This window comes from Pelophylax lessonae (genome assembly GCF_965119305.1).
Source record: "Pelophylax lessonae genome assembly, chromosome: 5".
NCBI lineage: Eukaryota > Metazoa > Chordata > Amphibia > Anura > Ranidae > Pelophylax > Pelophylax lessonae.
The window spans coordinates 550262572-550287982 of NC_138772.1; the positions used below are offsets into that span (position 1 = coordinate 550262572).

The 25411-nt window shown below is 47.6% G+C and overlaps 1 protein-coding gene across 1 annotated transcript in view; it reads right to left on the reverse strand.

Annotated features, from left to right (window-relative positions):
- The window catches only part of PTH1R (parathyroid hormone 1 receptor), a 560628-nt gene that overhangs the window by 120722 nt on the left and 414495 nt on the right, over positions 1–25411 (reverse strand). Inside the window, exon 4 of the mRNA XM_082258610.1 lies at positions 16776–16894. Within this exon, the coding sequence (XP_082114736.1) occupies positions 16776–16894 (119 nt within the window). The remainder of the gene's footprint in view (positions 1–16775; positions 16895–25411) is intronic.

Consider the following 25411-nt stretch of genomic DNA (forward strand, 5'->3'; position numbering starts at 1 on the left):
GCGCTCTGTCCTTTTTACTTCTCTTCACCAGGACTCCTTTAGGCATGTCTTTGACAGAAGCGGTGCAGCCTTTTTATGCGGCATCAGAGCAGCCCAGGTGGAAATTGTCCCCCCCCCCCCCGCCCCTTGCCTCAGTCCTCCCCTGTATGTAGGCATCCAGGGTAAAGCTGTCCACATAGACCATCCACCGAACCACCATTGATATCATCCCTTCCACGCTGTGCTCCACGAGCGATTTACGCCACGCTTTCAGATCGGTCTACTGCAGGGTAGTCTTCCCGGTCACAATTGCAGACTGACAGCGGTGAGAGCCAGCGGTGTGGTGGATATTCTATGTTGACACTTCACCCCAGATGCCAGCATACCTAGATGTGCCTCTTTTAATCATCAACCCTGTGAGTTGCTAAATGTTGAGCCTTCATTAAATGTAACCATATTGCTACACTTAGAGGCGCCTCTCTTCTTTTTTATGCTCTGGAGCTCCTGCTGGATTTTGCTTCCAATCCCCTTGTGGAGGCGCCATTTGTGGATGGACATTTTATGGTTACACAACCGATCACATTGCTATAACCATTTTATATGGACTATAAACTGAAAGACTTATGAATAAATGGTTATGGAACAAATCATCTATGTTTTCCATTATTTCCTATGGGGGGATCTACTTTGATATACGAGTGCTTTGGATTACAAGCATGTTTCCAGAATGAATTATGCTCGCAATCCAAGGTTTTACTGTACAGGTTTTATACACTTCAAAAATAGGTCAGTCACCACATGAACAATAAAACCAAATATTACCCAAAACATCACACAATGGTTAGATAACACGCTAAAGTTGAGATAAGGCTAATCCCATCATTGGAACCTCCAAGAGTTAGCCAAATCAGCCAACAGACAGAAACAATAGGCGGCTCAATTAACTCAATTAACCATGGGAATTCACACCTAGGAGGCACATAATAGGGGGAGATCCACTCAACAATAAATACATAACAAACAGTGATCCCACCCCATCTCAGATTATCCAGCAACAGTCTACAACAGTCTAGGAGACAAACTCATACAATGTTCCAGCAGTCTAAAAAAGGTAAAAATTAGTTTATCTTCAAAGACTTCTTGAGGGATATTTCTGATAAATACTTCTGTACCAAGTGAAGGAGCCTCTCCAACCCAGTCTGCAGGAGGGCCACCATATTTCCTCTGACCATTATCCTGCAAAAGGTTAATAATACACCATCCCATCCACTCCAGAAGGGAAGCTTTATTGTCCTTATTCAGAGAATGAATCCAAGCCTCACTCCCAGTGTTCATTACATTGTTGTCCATCACTGGAGAATGATCTGCTCTCTCCATGGGCTATAATCAGTCGGTAGGAGGCTTGCCCCTAGTCCTCTCCAAAAGCCCCAGTTCTGGTGGGGTCTATCAAATGGCTTGCCCAGTAGGTGGCTGGAGAGTCCATAAAAAGTATGAGGCCTGGAGCAGAAGTTGAGTTTTTCCTGGGTCCAGCCCTGCAAGAGGAGTCCCCTGCCTGAGGAGGCTCTTTCCCTAAGGGCAGTTAGCTGGAACACTGCTGGGAGTTCAATAAGGTCCGAGCTGCGGCATTGTTAAAAGAGGGTTTAGTCTGGGGACCTGGTCTGGAGAGTTTGCTGAAGAGTGTGCAGAGGAAGCTAGAAGGGAGTGTCCGGCTGTCCTGTGGCATTGTGAGACCTATTCTCTCCCTCACACAAGAGTGCATGGTACATATTGGAAGGAGAGAGCCGGTGATCCTGTGGCATCGTGAGTACTGACCTGAACTCAAAGGCCCTTGTAAGGCCCTGAATAACCCTTGTATTTGCTCTGTCTATGCTCTTTCTATGGTGGCCTTTGCAAGAAAATAGTTTCAGCAATCTCTCCTGCCCTTCGCTCAAAGGCTGTCTAGAGAAGATAAAGTGTCCTCTTGGTATTTATTGTTCCTGGGGTATCCCATGCAACCCTTCTTCCATCCATTTTTCTTCAGCAACAAAATACATAAACGACATCCCCTATATTGTATATTGAGCCATAGAGAAAGGAAAATTCTGTGTGCCTGGCTGCCCCTGCACCAATGTTTCGGAAAGAACCAGTTAAGCCTTTGCAGCTCCTGTGGGAGTAGCGCTACATATATAATTTTATTCATGGTTTTTGTGAAAGTATGGTGCTTCCATGATGCTAAGCATGGTGGGATTTCCACTGCCTACCTCTCTACAAACCTCTTTATGCAGCTGCCAGAGAAAAGCAAAGGAGAATACTTGAGTGACAGCTCTGAGTCTGCTGGGGGGATGCTTCCATTACATCTAACATGGTGGCACCTAGCAGCAGTCCCAAGCCAGTCTACACAAGGGAGGCATCTACATGCTCATGAAGCACCCTTCCTTGAGCAAGTCAAATTTCGTTTTTAGATTTTCTGTACTCGGCTGAACATTTTTTTTGGTCTGGTCAAGCCTCCCTATTCCTAGTGGTTGATTGCTTCTGCCTGCCTCTGGAAAAAGCTTCCAGAAATAGAGTAGGAGGGTCAATCATTCGGTTATAAATATTTATCTGATCTCACCCCATCCCTGGGAGGGGGGACATTTATGTATTCTGTGTTTTGCTCCTGATTCCTAGAGGCTTAAATGGAATAAGTCATTAACCAATAGGGCACGGGTATCCGGATTGGGAAAAATAGGCTGACAATGTTGTCATCCCATTGTTGGAAGGGGTTTGTACATGTACTTACCTTATCTAGGACTTTTAATATTTGCTTTAACTAATAAAGTTTTATATATTTTTATATAAGCCCGGTTCTATAAAGCTAATTTATTTTTTGTGAGACTTCTCACTGTGACACCTGAGCTGTTGGACAGCTACCTGTCTGATCTCTTAGGACAATTTTGCCTTGTCACTAGCTTCTTGCTAACCTTGAACTCTTTGCTCCTCCCATGAATTTTACGATTTAAGTCATGCATCTGAACTTCCTGTTTGCCAGATTATTGAGCTCTTCTCCAGCCAATATCTCGCTCTGGTCACTTCTGCTGCTGTCCGCATCTCCGCCACCACTCGTTACCGACCTTTGGCTTGTTCCTCAACTATGCTTCTGCTTGATCCCAACCTGCTATATCTCCAACTGGACCCTGGCTTAAGCCCCGTACACACGTACCGAATGTCGGCCGAACGATTGGCCGTCTTTTGTCCGGGGGCTGTCCTGTCGGTTGAAAAGTGCTAAAGACTGCACACGAATTTTGTCGGCCAACAACAGCCGACTGCAGAAGTGATATCATGTGATGGTTAACTTTCCCGTGTGTTTTTTCTTCTCTGAGCATGCCCAGTCTTGATCATCTGCTGTTTGTCGGCCGAAATCTGTACTGACTGAGGAACAAGCCGACAATCGGCCGATCGGTCGGTGGCCGAATGTTTACGGCCGACAATCGCTACGTGTGTACGGGCCTTTACTCTCCTCCTGGTTGGGCGATCCTGAGGGCCATGTCCTGGTACTAAAACGCAGCAAAACCCATCTCCACCATCAGGAGCTTTGGTGAGTACTTGAACTCTGCACCTTGGTTGAGAAGGGTTACCTGCTTGTTCTGGTAGTTTTCGGGAGCCTCTCTCCTGCTATAGCTTCAGGTTCCCAAGCCTGACCTCTGATAATGACACATTTGGTGGAGGACACTACTTTAGGGAGCTGGGCTGGAGAAGGACCTTTTTTTAAGAGTGTTGCATAGAAGCTGGTAGGAGACAGCTGTCCTTAAGCCATGTGAGTAGGACCTTTTTACCTAGGACTCCAGGTGTGCATGTGCTTTGGGGGGTTGAATGCCAGAGGTTTCTTCAAAGCTGGGACTGCTCTTACAGAGTCTCAGATGGACTGGCTGTCCCTTCTACTTCTAGCAATATTTATGGCTGATGCTGAAGGGTTTTGGCTTGAGAATCTGTCCTCCTATACCTGCTGGCATTTTTGGAGTATCCCGCACCCTAAATCCCTCTCTCCTGTTCAATTACTGCAATACAACAACAAAAAAAAACATCCTCTAGACCAGGGGTGTCAAACTTAATTTAATCTCGGGCCGAATCAGCATTATGGTTGCCCTCAAAGGGCCAGCTGTATCTGTTAGACTAGATGTGTAGAGAACCCCCTCCCCCCGACCATCAGACATTAAGAGTCCCTCACCCTCGCTTACATTACAGTGCACCCCCTTACCTTGTGCGGCTGCCGGGAAGAAGCTGGGACAAAGCTGGGAAAAAAAAAATGAAGGGTCTGGAGGAAGACCAAAGGAGGGCTAAAGTCTACTGAATGCTAAGACTAGGTGAAGTAGAGAGGAGGGGTGCTGGGACTGTAGAGGGAGGTTCAGGATCTGTAGGAGGAGTCCTGCCTTCCTCTCTGTTGCGGACTGCTGAGACAGGGAAGAGGGGGGTAGCCTCTCTGTGGCTGCATGGAGAAGTGCAGGATCTGGTGGAAGAGTTGTCCTCATCTCTGCTGCTAACTGCTGAGACATGGTGTGGGCAACAATGAAGGGGTTGCCGTAGCTGCAGGAGAAGGGTGAGGGCCACATGACATGGCCTGGAGGGCCGGATTCGGCACCTGGGGCTTTGTGTTTGACACGTGTGCTCTAGACTGAGCCTGTGTTTGTCTGTTTGCTCTGGAACCGGTATCTGGACCTGGACAGGTAAGGGAGGCCTGGGTTATTTCCAGTGGTGAGCACCACACTTATATACTCTAGTGTGCAGATTGTTGTTGGTCTCTTTAAGATCTCATATGGCTTTCTGCACTGGTTTTGGTTGAATGGGAAGGAAGGGAACAATTGAGGGACCTATGCAATCCCATCCTTCTCCCATTGGCTATTCACATCATTTGGATAGGTATTATGGGATATCCTCTTTCTCACTCCATCTGGATATTAAGGATAACAGAGGTTTGGGCATCACAAAGGACACTTCTTCTGAACCTATCACAGTGAATGAGTGTTTCCACTTGTAAGGGGTCCAAAAACTGTTCTTGCACAGAAGCCCTTGGTTGACTCCGTCTTCACCTTTTCTTCTAACTACAGATGATTGAAAATCCTCTAGACTGAGCCTGTGTTTGTCTGTTTGCTCTGGAACCGGTATCTGGACCTGGACAGGTAAGGGAGGCCTGGGTTATTTCTAGTGGTGAGCACCACACTTATATACTCTTGTGGGCAGATTGTTGTTGGTCTCTCTAAGATCTGATATTGCTTTCTGCACTGGTTTTGGTTGAATGGGAAGGAAGGGAACAATTGGGGGACCTATGCAATCCCATCCTTCTCCCATTGGCTATTCACATAATTCGGATAGGTATTATGGGGATGTACTCTTTCTGACTTCACCTGGATATTATTCATGATAACAGAGGTTTTGGCATCACAAAGGACACTTCTTCTTCTGAACCTATCACAGTGAATGAGTGTTTCCACTTGTAAGGGGTCCAAAAACTGTTCTTGCACAGAAGCCCTTGGTTGACTCCGTCTTCACCTTTTCTTCTAACTACAGATGATTGAAAATCCTCTAGACTGAGCCTGTGTTTGTCTGTTTGCTCTGGAACCGGTATCTGGACCTGGACAGGTAAGGGAGGCCTGGGTTATTTCTAGTGGTGAGCACCACACTTATATACTCTTGTGGGCAGATTGTTGTTGGTCTCTCTAAGATCTGATATTGCTTTCTGCACTGGTTTTGGTTGAATGGGAAGGAAGGGAACAATTGGGGGACCTATGCAATCCCATCCTTCTCCCATTGGCTATTCACATAATTCGGATAGGTATTATGGGGATGTACTCTTTCTGACTTCACCTGGATATTATTCATGATAACAGAGGTTTGGGCATCACAAAGGACACTTCTTCTTCTGAACCTATCACAGTGAATGAGTGTTTCCACTTGTAAGGGGTCCAAAAACTGTTCTTGCACAGAAACCCTTGGTTGACTCCGTCTTCACCTTTTCTTCTAACTACAGATGATTGAAAATCCTTGATTGAACTCAGCAAGCGCCTAAACTCAACCAGCAGGAGACCGCTCGATGATGGCCCTTTTCCTCCTCGGAATTTTGTAGTTGCAGGTCTTTCCTTTGAAGTGCCCAACTTTGAGGGGATTAGGGAGCGTGAAATGTTAGCGTGTAATAGTCGGCAATAAGGCGGCACAACCCCTGGCGCTTCCTGAGCGACACGGGAAAATTCTTTGCTCTTTTTGAAACAACAACTCAGAACTGAAGCATATCAATCCGGCTTCACAAATAGCTGAACGCACGCAAAATCAATCGGTGGACTCGCGGCGAAGGTTCAGTTAAGCTTCAAAAGTACTAAAATTAGCGCAAAAAAATCCAGGAGGCATAAATAATCAATACGGCACGAAATGAAAACACAACAAACAAAGGCAAACATGCTTCAGAAAGTCCTTAGAAAAATCGTCAAAAGGAAAACCTTCAAATCTATATTCTAAAACAAGTCCGGTACATGACTTCTTCTCCAAATGCCCTATAAAAAAAAAAAAAAAAAGAAAAGAAACGAAAGAAGAACTCAAGAGTAGTGTTGAGCGAACACGGACTGTATTATTCGTGTTCGTACCGAATAATTGGATTTTTTGTACCCGAACACGGACACGGACACTTTACTGTATGTTCGGGTAAAAATCCGTGTTCGGTCGTTTTATTTCCGGGTTTTGCATGCTTTGGCGCTCTTTTCATGGCGGGCTTTCAACAGCCAATCAACAATCGTTTAACTGGTGTGCCTTAAGCCATCCCAGCCATGCCTGCAAATGTCTCAGTAGCTGTGATTGGCCGTCTGAAGCATGTGACCAAGTCTTTATAAGTTCGAGGCAGCCGCAGCGGCGTCATTATGCTGCTTAGATTCAGGGACAGAGCACACATCAACGTGCTGGCTGCTGATTAGGGAAAGATAGGCAGGAAAAAACCATTTGTGTCCGGATAGAATTGAGGGACAGGTCGGAGTGTTTAGGCAGGGCGAGTTGTAGGCATTTTAGGGATAGAGTCTGCTGAATTATAGGGTCAGTGTCTTCTACAAACTACAATCGATATTGCTGTGTGGGGGGTGGGGTGAATCTGCACTCAATCCTGATCTACGATCTCTTCTCAATCCTGTTAGGGACAGAGTCTGCTGAATTTTAGGGAAACTGTGTTCTACAAACTACAATCGATATTGCTGTGTGGTGTGGGATTGGAGATAGGCAGGTGTCAGTGATCCACATCCATTTTTCTGTGTGTGAGCTGCAGTGAACACAATCTTTTTGGGCTGCAGTGAACACAATCTTTTTGGGCTGCAGTGAACACAATCTTTTTGGGCTGCAGTGAACACAATCTTTTTGGGCTGCAGTGAACACAATCTTTTTGGGCTGCAGTGAACACAATCTTTTTGGGGTGCAGTGAACAAAATCTTTTTGGGGTGCAGTGAACACAATCCTTTTTGGTGTGCAGTGAACACAATCTTTGTGGGGTGCAGTGAACAAAATCCTTTGTGGGGTGCAGTGAACACAATCTTTTTGGGGTGCAGTGAACAAAATCCTTTTTGGGGTGCAGTGAACAACATCCTTTTTGGGGTGCAGTGAACACAATCTTTTTGGGGTGCAGTGAACAAAATCCTTTGTGGGGTGCAGTGAACACAATCTTTTTGGGGTGCAGTGAACACAATCTTTTTGGGGTGGAGTGAACAACATCCTTTTTGGGGTGCAGTGAACAAAATCCTTTTTGGGGTGCAGTGAACAAAATCATTTTTGGGGTGCAGTGAACACAATCTTTTTGGGGTGCAGTGAACACAATCTTTGTGGGGTGCAGTGAACACAATCTTTTTGGGGTGGAGTGAACAACATCCTTTTTGGGGTGCAGTGAACAACATCCTTTTTGGGGTGCAGTGAACACAATCTTTTTGGGGTGCAGTGAACACAATCTTTGTGGGGTACAGTGAACAGAATCTTTGTGGGGTGCAGTGAACACAATCTTTGGGGGGTACAGTGAACACAATCTTTGTGAGGTGCAGTGAACACAATCTTTGTGGGGTGCAGTGAACACAATCATTGTGGGGTGCAGTGAACTCAATCTTTGTGGGGTACAGTGAACACAATCTCATACTTCTGAAGGTTTGAGGGTGCTGCCTGTTCCATACTCCCCCTACTCCTCATCTAGCCTTTTAGGGGTACAAACAATAGTAATTGGGGCCTAGTGTGGTTGTGTACGTGTGATATACATACACTTTTTTGGGATCATATTTTCTATTCCGCTATTTAATCAAAAACCTTTGGGGATCAGTTAAATTGGGGGATAGTCTGTGTTGGTACGTGTGAGAGAGATCCACCTTTCCAAGTTGTTGGGGTTCATCTCATACTTCTGAAGGTTTGAGGGTGCTGCCTGTTCCATACCCCCCCTACTCCTCATCTAGCCTTTTAGGGGTACAAACAATAGTAATTGGGGCCTAGTGTGGTTGTGTACGTGCGAGATACATACACTTTTTTTGGATCATATTTTCTATTCCGCTATTCAATAAAAACCTTTCTAGGGCAAGATCTTAAATTACAGAAATATGAGGAGACCGTCAAATAAGGGCCGTGGCCTGGGTCGTGGTGCTGCTGGTAGAGCTCCTGTTGCAAGGAGAGGACATGGTCGATCTGTGCCAGCTACACGCACAAGTGAAACACCTTCCTCAAGTGTGAGTAGGCGACAGAACCTGCATCAGTATTTGGTAGGGCATCAAACGCCCCTAGAAGTGATGAGGCCAGAACAAGTTGAGGCGATAGTAGATTGGTTTGCTGCTGACAGTGCCTCCAGTTCCTTCACATTGTCTCCCACCCAGTCTACTGCAGAAAGGTCAGAGTTGGCACCTGCAGCCAATGTCCAACCGTCTTTCACCTCACCCCCTTGCAAATCAGGCCAGCAGTCTGAGCCCCAAGCCATACAGCAGTCTCTTATTCTTTTTGAGGACTCTGTCAGCAGGGTTTCCCAGGGCCATCCACCTAGCCCTGCCCCAGAAGTGGAAGAGATTGAGTGCAGCGATGCCCAACCACTTATTTCTCAAGATGAGTACATGCAAGGATCATCGCAGCACGTCTCCGATGATGACGAAACGCAGGTGCCAACTGCTGCGGCGTTCAGCATTGTGGAGACCGACAAGGAGGGCAGGGGTGAAGACTGGGTGGAAGATGATGTGGAGGACGATGAGGTCCTCGACCCCACATGGAATGAACGTCATGCAGGTGACCTGAGTAGTTTGGAGGAAGAGGCGGTGGTCGCACAGAGCCACCAGCACAGCAGAAGAGGGAGCAGGGTGCAGAAGCGGAGCGGCCGTGCCCTAGACACTACGCCCGCTACTGCCCAACGCAGCAAGGGAACGAGCGCACCAAAGTCAGCTCAAAGGAGTTCTCTAGCGTGGAAGTTCTTTAGAAAATGTGCTGATGACAGGACACGAGTGGTTTGCACCCTGTGCAATCAGAGCTTGAAGCGAGGCATGAACCTTCTCAACCTGAGCACAACCTGCATGATCAGGCATCTAAGTGCAAAGCACGAGCTGCAGTGGAGTACACACCTTCAAAACCAAGAAACGTCTCTGGCTCATCCTGCTTCCTCTTCTGCTGCAGTCTCGGCCGCTCCAGCCACATCTGTAGTGATACCGGCACCTGCCACCCCGCAAACAGACGATCTGTCAGCAACACCACCACCTGGGTCACCAACAACCATCTCCACAATGTCCCGTGGAAGCGTTCAGCTTTCCATCTCCCAAACACTTGAGAGGAAGAGGAAGTACCCCCCTACCCACCCGCGATCCCTGGCCCTGAATGCCAGCATTTCAAAATTATTGGCCTTTGAAATGCTGTCATTCCGTCTGGTGGAGACGCACAGTTTTAAAAACCTTATGTCGGTGGCTGTCCCACAGTACGTCGTGCCCAGCCGCCACTACTTTTCCAGGCAAGCCATCCCTTCCCTGCACAACCAAGTGGGGGAAAATATCAGGTGTGCACTGCGCAACGCCATCTGTGCCAAGGTCCACCTAACTACGGATACGTGGACCAGTAAGCACGGTCAGGGGCGTTATATCTCCCTAACGGCACACTGGGTAAATGCAGTGGCGGATGGGCCTGAGGCGGATAGCAATTTGGCGCATGTCCTTCCACCACCGAGGATTGCAGGGCGCTTCAGTTTGCCTCCTGTTCGTAACTCCTCCTACTCCGCTTCCTCATCCTCTACCGCCTCCTCATCCGGACAGCGTAACACCTTCACCACCAACTTCAGCACGGCCAGGGGTAAACGACAGCAGGCAGTTTTACAACTTGCCTGTTTGGGGGACAAACCACACACCGCGCAGGAGTTGTGGAGGAGCATGGAACAGCAGACAAATGAGTGGTTGCTGCCAGCGAGCCTCAAGCCCGGCCTGGTGGTGTGTGATAACGGGCGAAATCTCATAGCAGCTCTGGGCCTAGCCGGTTTGACGCACATCCCTTGCCTGGCGCATGTGCTGAATTTGGTGGTGCAGAGGTTCCTTAAAAACTACCCCGATATGTCAGAGCTGCTGCAGAAAGTGCGGGCCGTTTGTGCGCACTTTCGGCGATCTCACCCTGCTGCTGCTCGCCTGGCAGCGCTGCAGCGTAACTTCGGCCTTCCCGCTCACCGCCTCATATGTGACGTGCCCACAAGGTGGAACTCCACCTTGCACATGCTGGAAAGACTGTGCGAGCAGCAGCAGGCCATAGTGGAGTTTCAGCTGCAGCACGCACGCGTGAGTCGCTCTGCGGAACAGCACCACTTCACCACCAATAACTGGGCCTCCATGCGAGACCTGTGTGCCTTGTTGCGCTGTTTTGAGTACTCCACCAACATGGCCAGTGGCAATGACGCCGTTCTCAGCTTAACTATCCCACTTCTATGCCTCCTTGAAAAAACAATTCGGGCGATGATGGAAGAGGATGTGGCACAGGATGAGGAGGAGGAGGAGGATGAAGAGGTAACATTTCCAAGGCTTTCAGGGCAGACATTCGCAAGGGGCTCCGAGGGTGGGTTCCTGCACACGCAAACGCCAGGGACGCAATTGTCCAGCAGGGGCACAGTTCTGGAGGATGAGGAGGATGAGGAGGAGGAGGAGCTGGAGGAGGAGATGGAACCATGTTCACAGCAGGGTGGCACCCAGGCCAGCTCATGGCCATCACTGGTGCGTGGCTGGGGGGATACAGAGGACACGGACGATACACCTCCCACAGAGGACAGCCTTTCGTCGCCTCTGGGCAGCCTGGCACACATGAGCGATTACATGCTGCAGTGTCTCCACAACGACCGCCGAGTTGCCCACATTCTAACTTGTGCTGATTACTGGGTGGCCACGCTGCTGGATCCCCGTTACAAGGACAACGTACCGTCCTTAATTCACTCACTGGAGCGCGATCGCAAGATGCGCGAGTACAAGCGCACGCTGGTAGACGCCATGCTGCTGGCATTCCCATCTGACAGCGGGGCCACAGTGGAAGCACAAGGCAGAGGAGGAGGAGGAGGAGGTCGCCAACGCAACCAGGGCACCGCCAGCACCTCAGAAGGCAGGGTTAGCATGGCCGAAATGTGGAAAAGCTTTGTCAGCACGCCACAACAAACAGCAGCACCAGCAGCTCAGATGGAACGTCTTAGCAGGAGGCAGCATTTTACCAACATGGTGGAGCAGTATGTGTGCACACGCCTACATGTAGTGAATGACGGGTCTGCCCCCTTCAACTTCTGGGTCTCCAAATTGGGCACATGGCCTGAGCTTGCCCTTTACGCCTTGGAGGTGCTGGCGTGCCCTGCAGCCAGTGTATTATCTGAACGGGTATTTAGCACGGCTGGGGGCGTTATAACAGACAAGCGCAGCCGCCTGTCCAGAGACAATGTGGACAAGCTCACGTTCATTAAAATGAACCAGGCATGGATCCCACGGGACTTTTCCGTACCTTATGCAGAATAGCAATGGATACCGACCTTACCCACCCATTGTTCCATTTTTGCTCTTTCTCACTCTTTTGGGGTGTACCCTCATTTAAAATTTTTGAAAAGAAGCAGTGTTGGCTACCTCGTCCTCCTCCTCAGGGCCAGATTAATGTAGGGGCTATTGGAGCTGCAGCTCCAGGCCCCTACCTTTTATATAGGCCCCGGGTTGGCCATATTCACTGTTACCGCTCTTCTGTCACTTGTAAACACAGAAGTCTGGCTTCTATGCTCGCTTCCCCAGGCAGCACCCTCAGAACCTCCCCACACAGCGTGAAGGCCGGACAAGGAGGGACAGTTGGCGATGCATGGATGTGTTTATGGGCTTCAGAGACAGCATCCCATGTTGAATTAGGCATGCATGGCTGCACCCTTCCTCCTCTGGGTGCATGGCAAGGCACGGCCCTTAAGGCCCTTCAAAATCCTCAGCACCAAGCCCATGATGCTGTTAATCCGGCCCTGGTCCTCCTCCACCGCCGCTTCCACCTACACCGCCCATAGGTGTGCGCAGCCTATTGCATTAAGGTGTGCACCCCAAAGTTGAAATACACATGCATGTGTTTGCCAGCAGGGAGAGTAATGTATCGGGGCCATGTACCTGTAGGCAAGGAGAAATAGAGCAGAGCAGGTCCCAGGGAGATCTTTCCCATCTCCTCACTGGCAATGCTATGTGCCCTAGGTGATTAGGGTGTGCCCAGGCACACCCAGCACACCCTGTGCGCACGCCTATGTCACCGCCACATCCACCACCACCTCAACCTCCCTCCTACTCCATATGGGCCTCGTCCTTCAGAGATGAAGAAGAACATTGTTTTATTTTTCTGTTTTTTTTTTGTTGTTTTAAGTTATTTCCCTATCCACATTTGTTTGCAGAGCACTTGCCATGCTCTTAATTACGTTTTGCTGCCATTTGCAGCACTCTAGCCCTTTCCTTTGGTGTTTTAGAGCCATTTTAGTGCCTTAAAGTTCGGGTCCCCATTGACTTCAATGGGGTTCGGTGTCCGGGAAAAGTTCGGTAAAAGTCCGGGACACGGACCCGGACTTTTTTTTAAAGTTCGGCCGAACCCGTCGAACACGGACATCTAGGTGTTCGCTCAACCCTACTCAAGAGACAAAGTAACAAATCCAGCTTTTTCAGCAATCCTCCCCTTAAATCCAAAGATTCCCTACCACAGTACTTTTTTCTGCCATTAGATGTTCCCAGTCTGATGACCAACATGTTTCATTGCACTTTCCCTGAGCTCAGGTCATCTCGGTCCAAAAAAATCTCTGTCAGCGCATGCCAATATCTTCTATGCAGGATGTGGAAACCTTACAAGCGGACCTGAACAAAATAACGGGGTGGGCAACTACATGGCAGATGAGGTTTAATGTTGAAAAATGTAAAGTAATGCATCTGGGTGCCAGAAACCAGAAAGCAAGCTACTCACTAGGGGGGGAACCTCTGGGTGAGTCTAGGATGGAAAGGACCTGGGGGTACTGGTAGGCAACAGGCTTGGCAGTGGCATCCAATGCCAAGCCGCTGCAAGCAAAGCCAACAGAATACTGGGATGTATAAAAAAGGGGATTCACTCCAGAAATAAAGAGATTATTCTCCCACTCTACAAGACTCTGGTCCGGCCACATCTGGAGTATGCTGTCCAGTTCTGGGCACCGGTCCTCAGGAAGGATGTGCTGGAACTGGAGAGAGTCCAGAGAAGGGCAACAAAAATAATTAGGGGAATGGAGGACATCAGCTATGAGGAAAGACTACAAGCACTGAAGTTATTCTCTCTGGAGAAGAGACGATTGAGGGGGGATATGATATCAATGTACAAATACTGTACTGGTGACCTGAGCATAAGGAACAAACTATTCAGAGAAAGGAAATACAATAAGACACGCGGCCACTCACTAAAACTAGAGGAAAGGCGGTTTAACCTTAAAATGCGTAAGGGGTTCTTCACTGTAAGAGCGGTAAGGATGTGGAATTCTCTTCCACAAGCAGTGGTATCAGCAGGGAGCATCGATAGTTTCAAAAAACTATTAGATGGGCACCTTAAAGACCACAACATACAGGGGTATACAATGTACAACATACAGGGGGTATACAATGTACAACATACAGGGGTATACAATGTACAACATACAGGGGTATACAATGTACAACATACAGGGGTATACAATGTACAACATACAGGGGTATACAATGTACAACATACAGGGGTATACAATGTACAACATACAGGGGTATACAATGTACAACATACAGGGGTATACAATGTACGGTTAACAGCAAACACACACACATCATAGGTTGAACTGGATGGACTAATGTATTTTTTCAACCTCAGAAACTATGTAAAAGGTTAACTGGAACCTCAACTGTATGATAATGTACTGTATATAGAGTAAAAGAGGAGTCCCCCCCCATCAAAAATGTAAAGTCAGCAGCAACAAATACTGTAGCTGCTGACTTTTACTATTAGGGCACTTACCTGTCCAGGCATCCAGCCAATTCAGCCACTCACCTGAGCCAATTGCTGAATCGGCTTTTGGGTGTTGGTGCCGCCATTTTGGTTAAGGGAAAATGTTTTTTACAGCCGGTTTTCTACTGCACATGCGTGAATAGGCTGGCTGCAATGGGGGGGGGGGGGAGGCGTACTTCTGGCTCACTTTGCCGCAGTGAAGTGAGCCGGAAGTGGGATGTACATTGTAACTGCAGTTGGGGGCTGGTCTGTGTCAGACATTTGTGAACACCGCCATGAACTACATAACCAGCATTGACATTACTGTATCATCTGAACCGTCTTTATAATTCAGGAGCCTTAACATGTCACAGCCTTTCGTTATAAGTAAATCTGCTGCCTTCCTGGGTCGGTTCAAAGGAATTAAATGGCTAATTGACACCAAACATTGTAGAATGATTGTAATCTGTGCATCCCTCCTGGTAATGATATGTTTGGTGCTCCCAGGAGGAGGGGGAGGTGATTAGTATTATGTCTGCGGAGTCGCACTGTGGTCAGCACACTGACAGCGAAGATCATTTGCAGTATAATTAGGCGGAATGTTTCTAGGAAGGGATCGGCGCTCGTTGTCGGCGGGTTGTTACAGGAGATATTTGTGTAACAAGCATGTAATTATAATTATCGGGTTATAATTGTGTGGGGGCGGACGCTGTACTGGAAACCAGCCGTACAAACCGGAGAGTATTCACAGCGCTTCACTTATTCCACATTTTATTATGTTACAGCCTTATTCCAAAATGGATTAAATTCATTATTTTCCTCAAAATTCTACAAACAATCCCCATAATGACAACGTGAGAGAAGTTTGAAATCTTTGCAAATTTATTAAAAATAAAAAAGGAAAAAATCCCATATACATAAGTATTCACACCCTTTGCTCAATACTTTGGTGAAGCTCCTTTGGCACCAATTACATCCTCCAGTCTTTCTGAGTATGATGCTACAAGCTTGGCACACCTATTTTTGGGCAATTTCTCCCATTCTTCTTTGCAGGACCTCTCAAGCTCCATCAGGTTGGATGGGGGAGGGTCGGTGCACAGCCATTTTCAGATCTCTCCAGAGATGTTCAATCCGGTTCAAGTCTGGGCTCTGGCTGGGTCACTCAACGACATTCACAGAGTTGTCCCATAGCCACTCCTTTGTTGTCTTGGCTGTGTGCTTAGGGTCGCTGTCCTGTTGGAAGATGAACCTTCGCACCAGTCTGAGGTGCAGAGTGCTCTGGAGGAGGTTTTCATCAAGGATGTCTCTGTACATTGCTGCATTCATCTTTCCCTCGATCCTGACTAGTCTCCCAGTTCCTGCCGCTGAAAAACATCCCCACAGCATGATGCTGCCACCACCATGCTTCACTGTAGGGATGGTATTGGCCAGGTGATGAGCAGTGCCTGATTTCCTCCAGACAGGACGTTTGCCATTCAGGCCAAAAAGTAAATTCTTGGTTTCATCAGACCAGAGAATTTTGTTCTCATAGTCTGAGAGTCCTTCAGGTGCCTTTTGGCAAACTCCAGGCAGGCTGTGGTGTGGCTTTTACTGAGGAGTGGCTTTCGTCTGGCCACTCTACCATACAGGCCTGATTGGTGGAGTGCTGCAGAGATGGTTGTTCTTCTGAAAGGTTCTCCTCTCTCCACAGAGAAACGCTGGAGCTCTGTCAGAGTGACCATCGGGTTCTTGGTCACCTCCCTGACTAAGGCCCTTTTCCCCCGATTGCTCAGTTTGGCTGGGCGGCCGCTCTAGGAAGAGTCCTGGTGGTCCCAAACTTCTTCCATTTACGGATGATGGAGGCCACTGTGCTCATTGGGACCTTCAATGCTGCAGACATTTTTCTGTACCCTTCCCCAGATCTGTGCCTCCATACAATCCTGTCTCCGAGGTCTACAGACAATTCCTTGGACTTCATGGCTTGGTTTGTGCTCTGACATGCACTGTTAACTGCGGAACCTTTATATAGACAGGTGTGTGCCTTTCCAAATCATGTCCAATCAACTGAATTCACCACAGGTGGACTCCAATCAAGTTGCAGAAACATCTCAAGGATCATCAGTGGAAACAGGATGCACCGGAGCTCATTTCTGAGTGTCATGGCAAAGGGTGTGAATACTTATGTACATGGGATTTTTATTTTTAAAACATTTGCAAACAAACGTCTTTCACGTTGTCATTATGGGGGATTGTCTGTAGAATTTTGAGGAAAATAATGAATTTAATCCATTTTGGGAAAAGGCTGTAACATAAAATGTGGAAAAAGTGAAGCGCTGTGAATACTTCCCGCTGTATGCTGGCACATTGGGAAAAAAAAAATGGTGGATAAATCATTTCCATACCCGTTCTCTGGTCTCGTTGGAGAGGAACTTTGCGCACTCGGTGTAGTTCGCCCAGGTACGGTTGTTGCCCGGCACCAGCTCCCAGCTCCCATTCATGTCACAGCGGCGATGCGCCTGACCTGTTGGAGAACGGGAGAAATTCGATCAATAAGAAGTTTATGTCATGCAGTCTTTCAGTAACATTAACACAACAATCAGTTTTTTTTATGACTCTTCCTGTAACATAGTTTATTGCCTGTTGATCCTGCCAGTAGATCTGGTTTTCGGCCCACTTCCTGCAACAGGGTGACAACACTGTTTATTCGGCAGTGAAAAAGACAGCAGCGTTGTCACCCTGTCGACAGAGTTGTTTTAGTTAGGCATTTGACAAAAAAACATTAAAGCTCAAGTCCACTTAACTTAAGCATCAAAAGCAACAATTTTTACCTTCCCCCTTTGCAGACCCCAAGTGAAGGTGGCGTCATGGTGCTTCCGGGACAATCCCGGGGGAAACTGTGGATCATATAGGAAGACCCTCCTCCATAGTGCTGGAAAGGGTGTGAGATTTCATATTCAGTGCTCCCTGTACAGCACTACAGTATATGTCAGAGCTATATAACGTATAATAATAGTGTGTGACTGTGGGGGGACATTAGAGTGTAAGCTCCTCTGGTACAGAGACTGATGTGATTGGCTCAGTGTTCTCTGTACAGCACTGCGGTATATGTCAGAGATATATAAATGTATAATAATAATAATAGTGTGTGACTGTGAGGGGGGGGGGGTATTAGAGTGTAAGCTCCTCTGGTACAGATGATGTTACTGTGGGGGAGGGAACATTAGAGTGTAAGCTCCTATGGTACAGAGACTGATGTGATTGGCTCAGTGATCTCTGTACAGCACTGCGGTATATGTCAGAGCTATATAAATGTACAATAATAATAGTGTGTGACTATGAGGGGACATTAGAGTGTAAGCTCCTCTGGTGCAGAGACTGATGTGACTGGGGGGGGGGACATTAGAGTGTAAGCTCCTCTGGTACAGAGACTGATGTGACTGTGGGGGGGGGGGACATTAGAGTGTAAGCTCCTCTGGTACAGAGACTGATGTGACTGGCTCAGTGATCTCTGTACAGCACTGCGGTATATGTCAGAGATATATAAATGTATAATAATAGTGTGTGGCTGGGGGACTGTTGCAGAGATGTGAATGATTCTTTGAAAGATTCTATATTCTCCCCACAGTGTCAGTGATCAACAAATGCATAAAATAATAATAATAATAATAATAACAATAATAATAATAATGTTGCTATTATTATTATAATATTTGGTAAATATACATATAAATAACATATATAGGTTTCTTTGTGTATAAATTCTGGGGGGAATGAGTAGATGTATATAATGCAGAGTGAATGGACCTCTATTCATTCATCATCTCCTATTCCACTATAACGCTCAGTTTTATTATCACAGCCTCTATATGTTAAATTTAGTGCTCTACAATAAAGCTGAATATACATAAAAGTCCTGGAGTGACATAAAGCACAGTGTAATCATAGCGCTCTTCAATAGACAGTTACACACATAATATATTTCATGTAGAGATTGACAATAACTCAGAGAACAAAGTGGGTTTATTATCTGTGGTTATGTCGTACCGGAGAATCCATATCTTCCTCCTCCAGCATCCCGGATTCATGGACAATGAGCTTTTATGAAATGGAACGTTCTATCGGCACGCCGGTGAGCAGTCAGAGAATTGCCGAGTTAAATATTGTAAGTACACGGCGCCGGTAATGATCAGCATAAATGTATTGTCATAGGGGGAGCTGGTTGATTCATTGGCCTTCAGACTAAAGAATAAGATATCATAGATATTAATGATGTGTAAAAAGTAATTCAAAATCCCTCCTGAGTGAGAAATGAACCTTTTCTGTTTCTGCGATTATTTATCTAGGGCAGCGGACTCCAAACTTTCTAACCCAGGGGCGAGTTTATTGTTTATCAGACTTTGGGGGCCAAACAGTGGGAGCAAACAATGCCATATATTTGGTGTACAGTGTGAAGAAAAATGCCCCATCATTGGTGCCAGTGGAAGGAATAGTGCCATTTGTTGGTATCAGTGGGAGGAATAGTGTCCCATCATTGGTGTCAGTGTGAGGAATAGTGCCCCATCATTGGTGTCAGTGGGAGGAATAGTGTCCCATCATTGGTATCAGTGGGAGGAATAGTGCCCCATCATTGGTGTCAGTGGGAGGAATAGTGCCCCATCATTGGTATCAGTGGGAGGAATAGTGCCCCATCATTGGTGTCAGTGGGAAGGAATAGTGCCCGATCATTGATGTCAGTGGGAGGAATAGTGCCCCATCATTGGTGTCAGTGGGAGGAGTCGTTTCCCATCATTCAGCTTCGGGTGTGGCTGCTGCAAGGTTCTCTGGCTGTGTGTCTGCTCCAGGTGATCTGTTTGAGAGGGGAGTCTCGTAAAATCTCTCCCAGCCCTGCTGGCCCCTATCTGGGGGGGCCATGCAGGCCAGCGGGGCCTCTCCTGCTGTAAGCTCTCAGCCATCCCCTGGGCGGATGGATGGCACCCCTGCTCCTGGACAAGCCGTGGTTGGTGAACTCTCTGCACCTGGTGAGGATGAAGATGCTGGATCCATTCGGGAGCGAGTGGTGGCCGGGATCAAAGTCCTCAATAGGGAAAGAGACAAGCTCTACAAGCTTAGAGCAGATTTAAAGCGCCTGAGAAAGCAGCGTGAAGGCTTGTTCAGCAAGAACCGTGGATCCATGGATTCAGAGGTCCAATTGGCTAAGGTCCGTGTGGAACATCAGGAAACCATCGTGGCCATGATGGAAGGCAGGGATGGTCCTTTCAGGGAAAAGTTTGGCAACGACCGAAGGTTTGCAAAGATGGAGGTGGAGGAGGAGACCCCCAGTTCTGACCCCCTTCCCCCTCAAGGTGAGGTAAGCAGCCCATTGCCATCTCAGGGCTCAGGAGGCATGTTGAAAGTTATCCAGGTAATGGAGTCTCCAATGCAGGAAGATCAGCTGGTGTTTGGTGGTGTGGAGGACTTACCTGACAGTGTACCTTATAAGATAAAGGCTATAAAGCCCCAGGTAAAAGATAAAACAGTTTTTGTGCCTTTTAGCACCTTGCCTAGTGATGGGTTTCCTAATGACACTCTGGGTGATTCCCCTATGCTCAGAAATGTTGTGCCTGCTGCTGATGTCTCTAAACAGGAAAAGTTTTGTTTAAAAAAATGACATTTCTGCTTAGGAACCACAAATCCCAGAAGAGCCGATTAACCCCCCTTCTGCTGAGCTCAAAACTGTTTCAGTCACAGTTGAACAGGACTCTACAGCGCAGCAGCAGGAAGCACCTGGTACTGCATTAGAAACAGTAACTACACCTAGTAACATTGCAGGTGTGGTGGGACCCACCATTGTGTGTGCAACTGATAATGCTGCTTGCTTAGACAAAGGTGAAAATAATAATAGTAATATACCTGATAATGTGACATCAGTGTGGGGTCTTGGCCCTAATAAGCCTACATTTGCACAGGTGGTAAGCTGTGCTCCTGGCAATATCATCAAGCCAGGAATACAATCAAGGAGGAGCTCCGCTTCCAATCGTGGTTTTCCCTTGCAGGCTGCCACTATGAGCACCATTGGATCTGGTCTTGGGTCTATGGCTTCTGCTGGGGGTCCAAGACGGAACGTAGTCCTCCTTAAATGGGAAGGTGGTGCAGTCCCTCTAGCACGGCGTATGGTGGTAGACCTGATCTTAGATATGGGTTTTGGGGCTGATGACCTATATGCCCTGATACATGTGGCTGGAAGCCGGGAGTACACGGTTAGTTTCACCAGACCAGAGGGTCTTAACTTGTTCTGGGAACGATATATGGCTCGGTGCAGGTCAAGACCCGAATGGGAAGGTCTGGTGCCAGTGGCAGTTTCTCAAAGGTCAACAGTAAAGAAAATTACTATTATCCTTACAAATGAGAGTGTTCCTGCTCAGGACTTAGAGGTCTGGTTGAGAAATTATGGGGATGTTTTGACCAGGCCATATAAAATTCATGATGAGCGTGGCATCTGGACCGGGGGTTGGTCGGTAACGGTCAGGTTGGCTAGGGATGGGAATGTTGTCCGTCACCTGCCCTCCTCTGCCTCTATAGGGAGGGATAGGATGACTATTTTTTATCCCGGTCAGCCAAAACTGTGTCACTGTTGTGGAGAAAAGGGGCATTTTAGCTCCTCTTGTTCAGCACTGATCTGTTCAGTGTGTCGGGGACAGGGTCATGTGGCCAGGGACTGCACCCAGGCCATAAGGTGCAACCTGTGCCTGCGCCTTGGCCACCCCTACAGCCGATGTCCTGAAGCCTGGCATAATATGGATAGAGAGGTGATAGATGATCTGTTAAGGCTGGACAGGTTGGAGGATGAGGCCCCTGGTGTACCACCCTCCTCTGCGGTGACTGACTCCCCTGGTCTTGTTCAGGATCCCTCCCTAGTCCCTGTGCCCACCCCTCCTGTATCTGTAAGTATTCCTTCTGTGTCTGTCCCTGTGTCCCCCCAGCCTACTGTACCCGCTCCTCTTGTGTCAGAACCTTCCAAGTCTGTGCCCCCCAAGTCAGTTATTCCCGATCAGTCTTCCCTTCCTAAGTGTGACCTTAAAGAAGCCCCCCACCCACCAGTGGTAGAGGGTACCAAAAAGGGTGCTGCTGCGGCTTCCTCTGTAAAGAAGTCTTCTGTGAAGACTTCAAAGAAGAAAAAGAAAACAAGAGATGAAAGCATCTCTGAATCTGACCTGCAGTACCTGGAGGAGAGAAGGAAGGTTGTGAGGCGGAAGAGACAGACGGTGAGGATGGAACAGGGACAGGATGCCCCAGTGTCTGTCCCCAACCGTTCTAGGGCTTCTGCTTGGGATATCTCCTCATCTGGGGATTCTTCTGAGCAGAGTTCAGAAATTAAAATGGAGTTGGAGGAGGCTTCAAGAAAGAGAGAGGCTTCTGGTGATGAGCAGCAGAGGGGAGCTAAGAAGCAATCCACTCAATAACCCAAATGGCGGTTCCCCCTCCAATAAAAGTGGTGACAATAAATGTCGCCAACATTAAGTCAGTAAGAGCTCGTTCTATGGCCTTCTTTTTGTTCAGCCAATTAGATGCTGAAATTTTATTTTTGCAGGAGACTAGGCTCACCTCCTTGGCAGATATTCATATGGCCAAGAGAGAGTGGAGGTATGGTCCATCTTACTGGTCTCTCGCGGCCGAGCCTTACGGCGGGGTGGCGGTGTTTAAAACCGGCATGGTAACTGTCCGGCGGGTTATTGAGGTGGAGATTGGGAGATGTATGGTCTTAGACGTTCTTGTGGGAGGGCAGGACCTGCGCCTAATTAATATTTATGGGCCGCACACAAAGTGGGACAGGAAATGCCTTTTTACAAGGATCAAGCCATTTCTTTTTACATCCCGGCAAGTGGTTTTTGGAGGTGACTTTAATACTGTGACTAGGCCCAAGGACAGGAAGGACTTCAATGACAGGCTGGGATATGATAGCGTTTTTTTAAATAGTATGGTTAGGGATGCTGGTCTTGTGGATGTGCACATTAGGCACCTTCCGGATGACACAGGGTTCACCTTTCATCGAGGTAATAGTCAGAGTAGGATAGATAGGTTTTTTTTGAAGGAGGCCTCTGCTTTCTCACCCCCAGTGGTGCAGGCAGTGGAGTTCTCTGATCACTGTATGCTATCTGTGGTCTTGAATGCTTCAGACTTCCCTCAGAGGGGCAAAGGCATCTGGAGATTAAATTCGACTCTCCTTGAGGAAGAACATGTTAGACAATCCTTTGAGGAATTCTTTCAGGCACAGGTGACCATCCTGAACTTTTGTAGCAGCAAGGCTGGTGGGAGCTGACCAAAAAGAGGATTGCTGGATTCTTCAGGGGCCTAGCCAATAAAAAACAGTTTAATAGATACATGACCTACCAACGTTTGCGGAGGAAGCTGGCTATTCTTGTCTCGAGAGGAGGAGATCCTGGGGCAATCTCTGAAGTGAAAATCCTCCTCAGGAAGTGTCAATATGACCGGCATACCTCTTTGGTTCTGGAGCGGGACTATACGAAATACCACTCGCCTGACCCTTACCAGAACTGTAAGGAGGCCTTGGAGCAGTGCAGGGCTGCAGGCTGGGGAAAGTATCTACTGGCATTGGATCAGGCAAAGGCTTTCGATCGTGTCAACCATGAGTACCTGTGGTTGCTCTTTAGTAAGTACGGTCTGCCGGGTGGTTTTGTCGATTGGTAAAAGTCTTGTATAAGGGGGCAGAAAGCTTCCCTCTTGTTAATGGTTGGGTTGGACAGTCCTTTGAGGTTGGCTCTGGGGTGCGCCAGGGTTGTCCCTTGAGTCCCCTGCTCTATGTGTTTGCAATCGACCCCTTCATCAGGAGGCTAGAGAGCAGCATGTTGTGTTGGGTACCAGTGGGAATCCCGGGTGAGCCGCCTTTGAGGGTTGTTGCCTATGCGGATGATGTGTCAGTGATTGTCACTGGGACAGATGAAGCGGAGGAGGTGGTCTCTCTGACATCACGGTACTCTGAAGCATCAGGTTTCAAAATCAATCAGGAAAAGAGTGAAGTTTTTTGGATGGGAAAGGAAGGTGAGGGGTTTGATCTCCCGGACACCTTTCCAGTGCCCCAGGAAAAAATTAAGATATTAGGCATTGAATTTGGACCTGGCGATTATGGCCTCAAAAACTGGGAAGGCAGGCTGGAAGTTGCCAATACTAAGGTGGTCAGCTGGAAGAGATGGAAGTTATCTCTGAGGGAAAGGGTTGATCTGATTAAGACTTACCTGATACCGATCTTCTTGTATGTCAGCCCTGTCTGCATCTTGCCAGTGTCTCTCTATGCTAGGGTCTATAGTGTGTTCTTCCAGATGCTTTGGGGGAACAGACTGAACCCCATCAAGAGGAATGTCACCTATCTATCCAGGAGGGAGGGTGGCTTAGGTATGGTCAACCCCGTTCTTTTCTTTTCACTGCTATTCCTCAAGTTTAATATTGGTAGCATGCTTGCAGTGGGACCTCCTGGATGGGCAGGCATGTTTAGATCTTGGTTTAGGCCTTTTCTGCGACTTTGGGAAGAAGGTGGCCAAGTGAAGAATCTCAGGGGTCATCGTGGTCAGTTCCCAGCCTATGTCGCTCCGTGTCTGAAGTTGCTGCGGCAGTGGCGACTGTCGGCTGAAGATCTCAGATCCGCTCCGAGGAAAGTCCTTATGAGCCGAGTCTTGAGCGAAGTCATTCATGACCCATTGGCCTTAAGGGATTGCCCAGGCCCAATTTTGAGGCAAGGGTTAAGATTGATTAATTTGGCTAGAGTCCCCCTTAAATTCAGGGATCTGGCCTGGTTGTGCTTCCACGGGAGGCTCAATGTTCGGGGCAATTTGAAATTCCGCAGTGGGGTGGATCGTGGTTGTCCTCGGGAGGAATGTACAGGTGAGGAGGAGACTATGGACCATTTTCTGCTTCGTTGCCCTTTTAACATAGAGGTATACAAACAGGTGGGGCGGGCCCTCGGTGTTCCTTTCCTCTCCAGGCTGGGTTATGCTGAGTGGGTGTACGGAGCATTCAATACTGGTGGGGGCTTTTGTTTGGATACACTTTTTTTAGTTAGTTTAGTAGTCCGTTATTACACATGGAACGCACGGTGTCAGGTCACCCTTCGGCGTAAAATCCTTCCTGTTCAGGTGGTGGTGTGTGACATTCTGCATGAGGTGGGGAAGATTCGGGCGCTTGAGAGAGACAAGTGGGGTCAGAGGGCTTGGCTGAAGGCGTGGAGGGGTTTCAAACCTCCCTGACTGCCAGGAGTCTCTTTCCCGGGTGTGGCTTTCTGTCTCTTATCACCCTAGATTTTTTCTTAATGCTTAGTTTTTGATAAATGGCTGCATACATAGGTGATGGGTTGTGCCTCTTAGGCCCTCTCTGCTGCTTTATGTAAATAGTTTTCTAAAAATGTTGGAAGTGGATTATGTATATATTGTATATATTCTGCACATGGACGTGTGTATTCCTTTGTTTTCGGTTGGAATATTGTACTATAGTTCTGCTTTTTACTTTTGTATAAAATATGTTGCTTGATTCTTTTCAATAAAAGATCAATAGTGCCCCATCATTGGTATCAGTGGGAGGAATACTGTCCCATCATTGGGGTCAGTGGGAGGAATACTGGCCCCATCTGGCCCCCGGTCTGCAGTTTGGGGACCACTGATCTACGTGGGTCACATCCGTACATAACTGACCTGTTCTTGATTTCTGTGTCTTGATAATACAACTTCTTTCACTAGTCAATGACTCTCATGGCTGCAGGTAGCAGAGACTGCAATTCAATAATTCAGTTTTGCTCCAGTCCAGCTGCTTCCATCTCAGTCTGAGCAGCAATTTTAGTTAGCTTTATGAGAGTTTATTACTGTAAAAGGAAGAAATCTTGGTATATTTTTTTTTTTTTGGATTTGTATTTCCACATTCTATAACACTTTTCTCCCCGGGGAGAGGAGGTGAGGCTCTCACAGTCCTAACTGCTATACTTTGTATGTGGTGCTGTACATTACATAACCCTGCCTGCTGCAGTCTGTTTAGTTGTGCTAAACCTCACACACTTTTG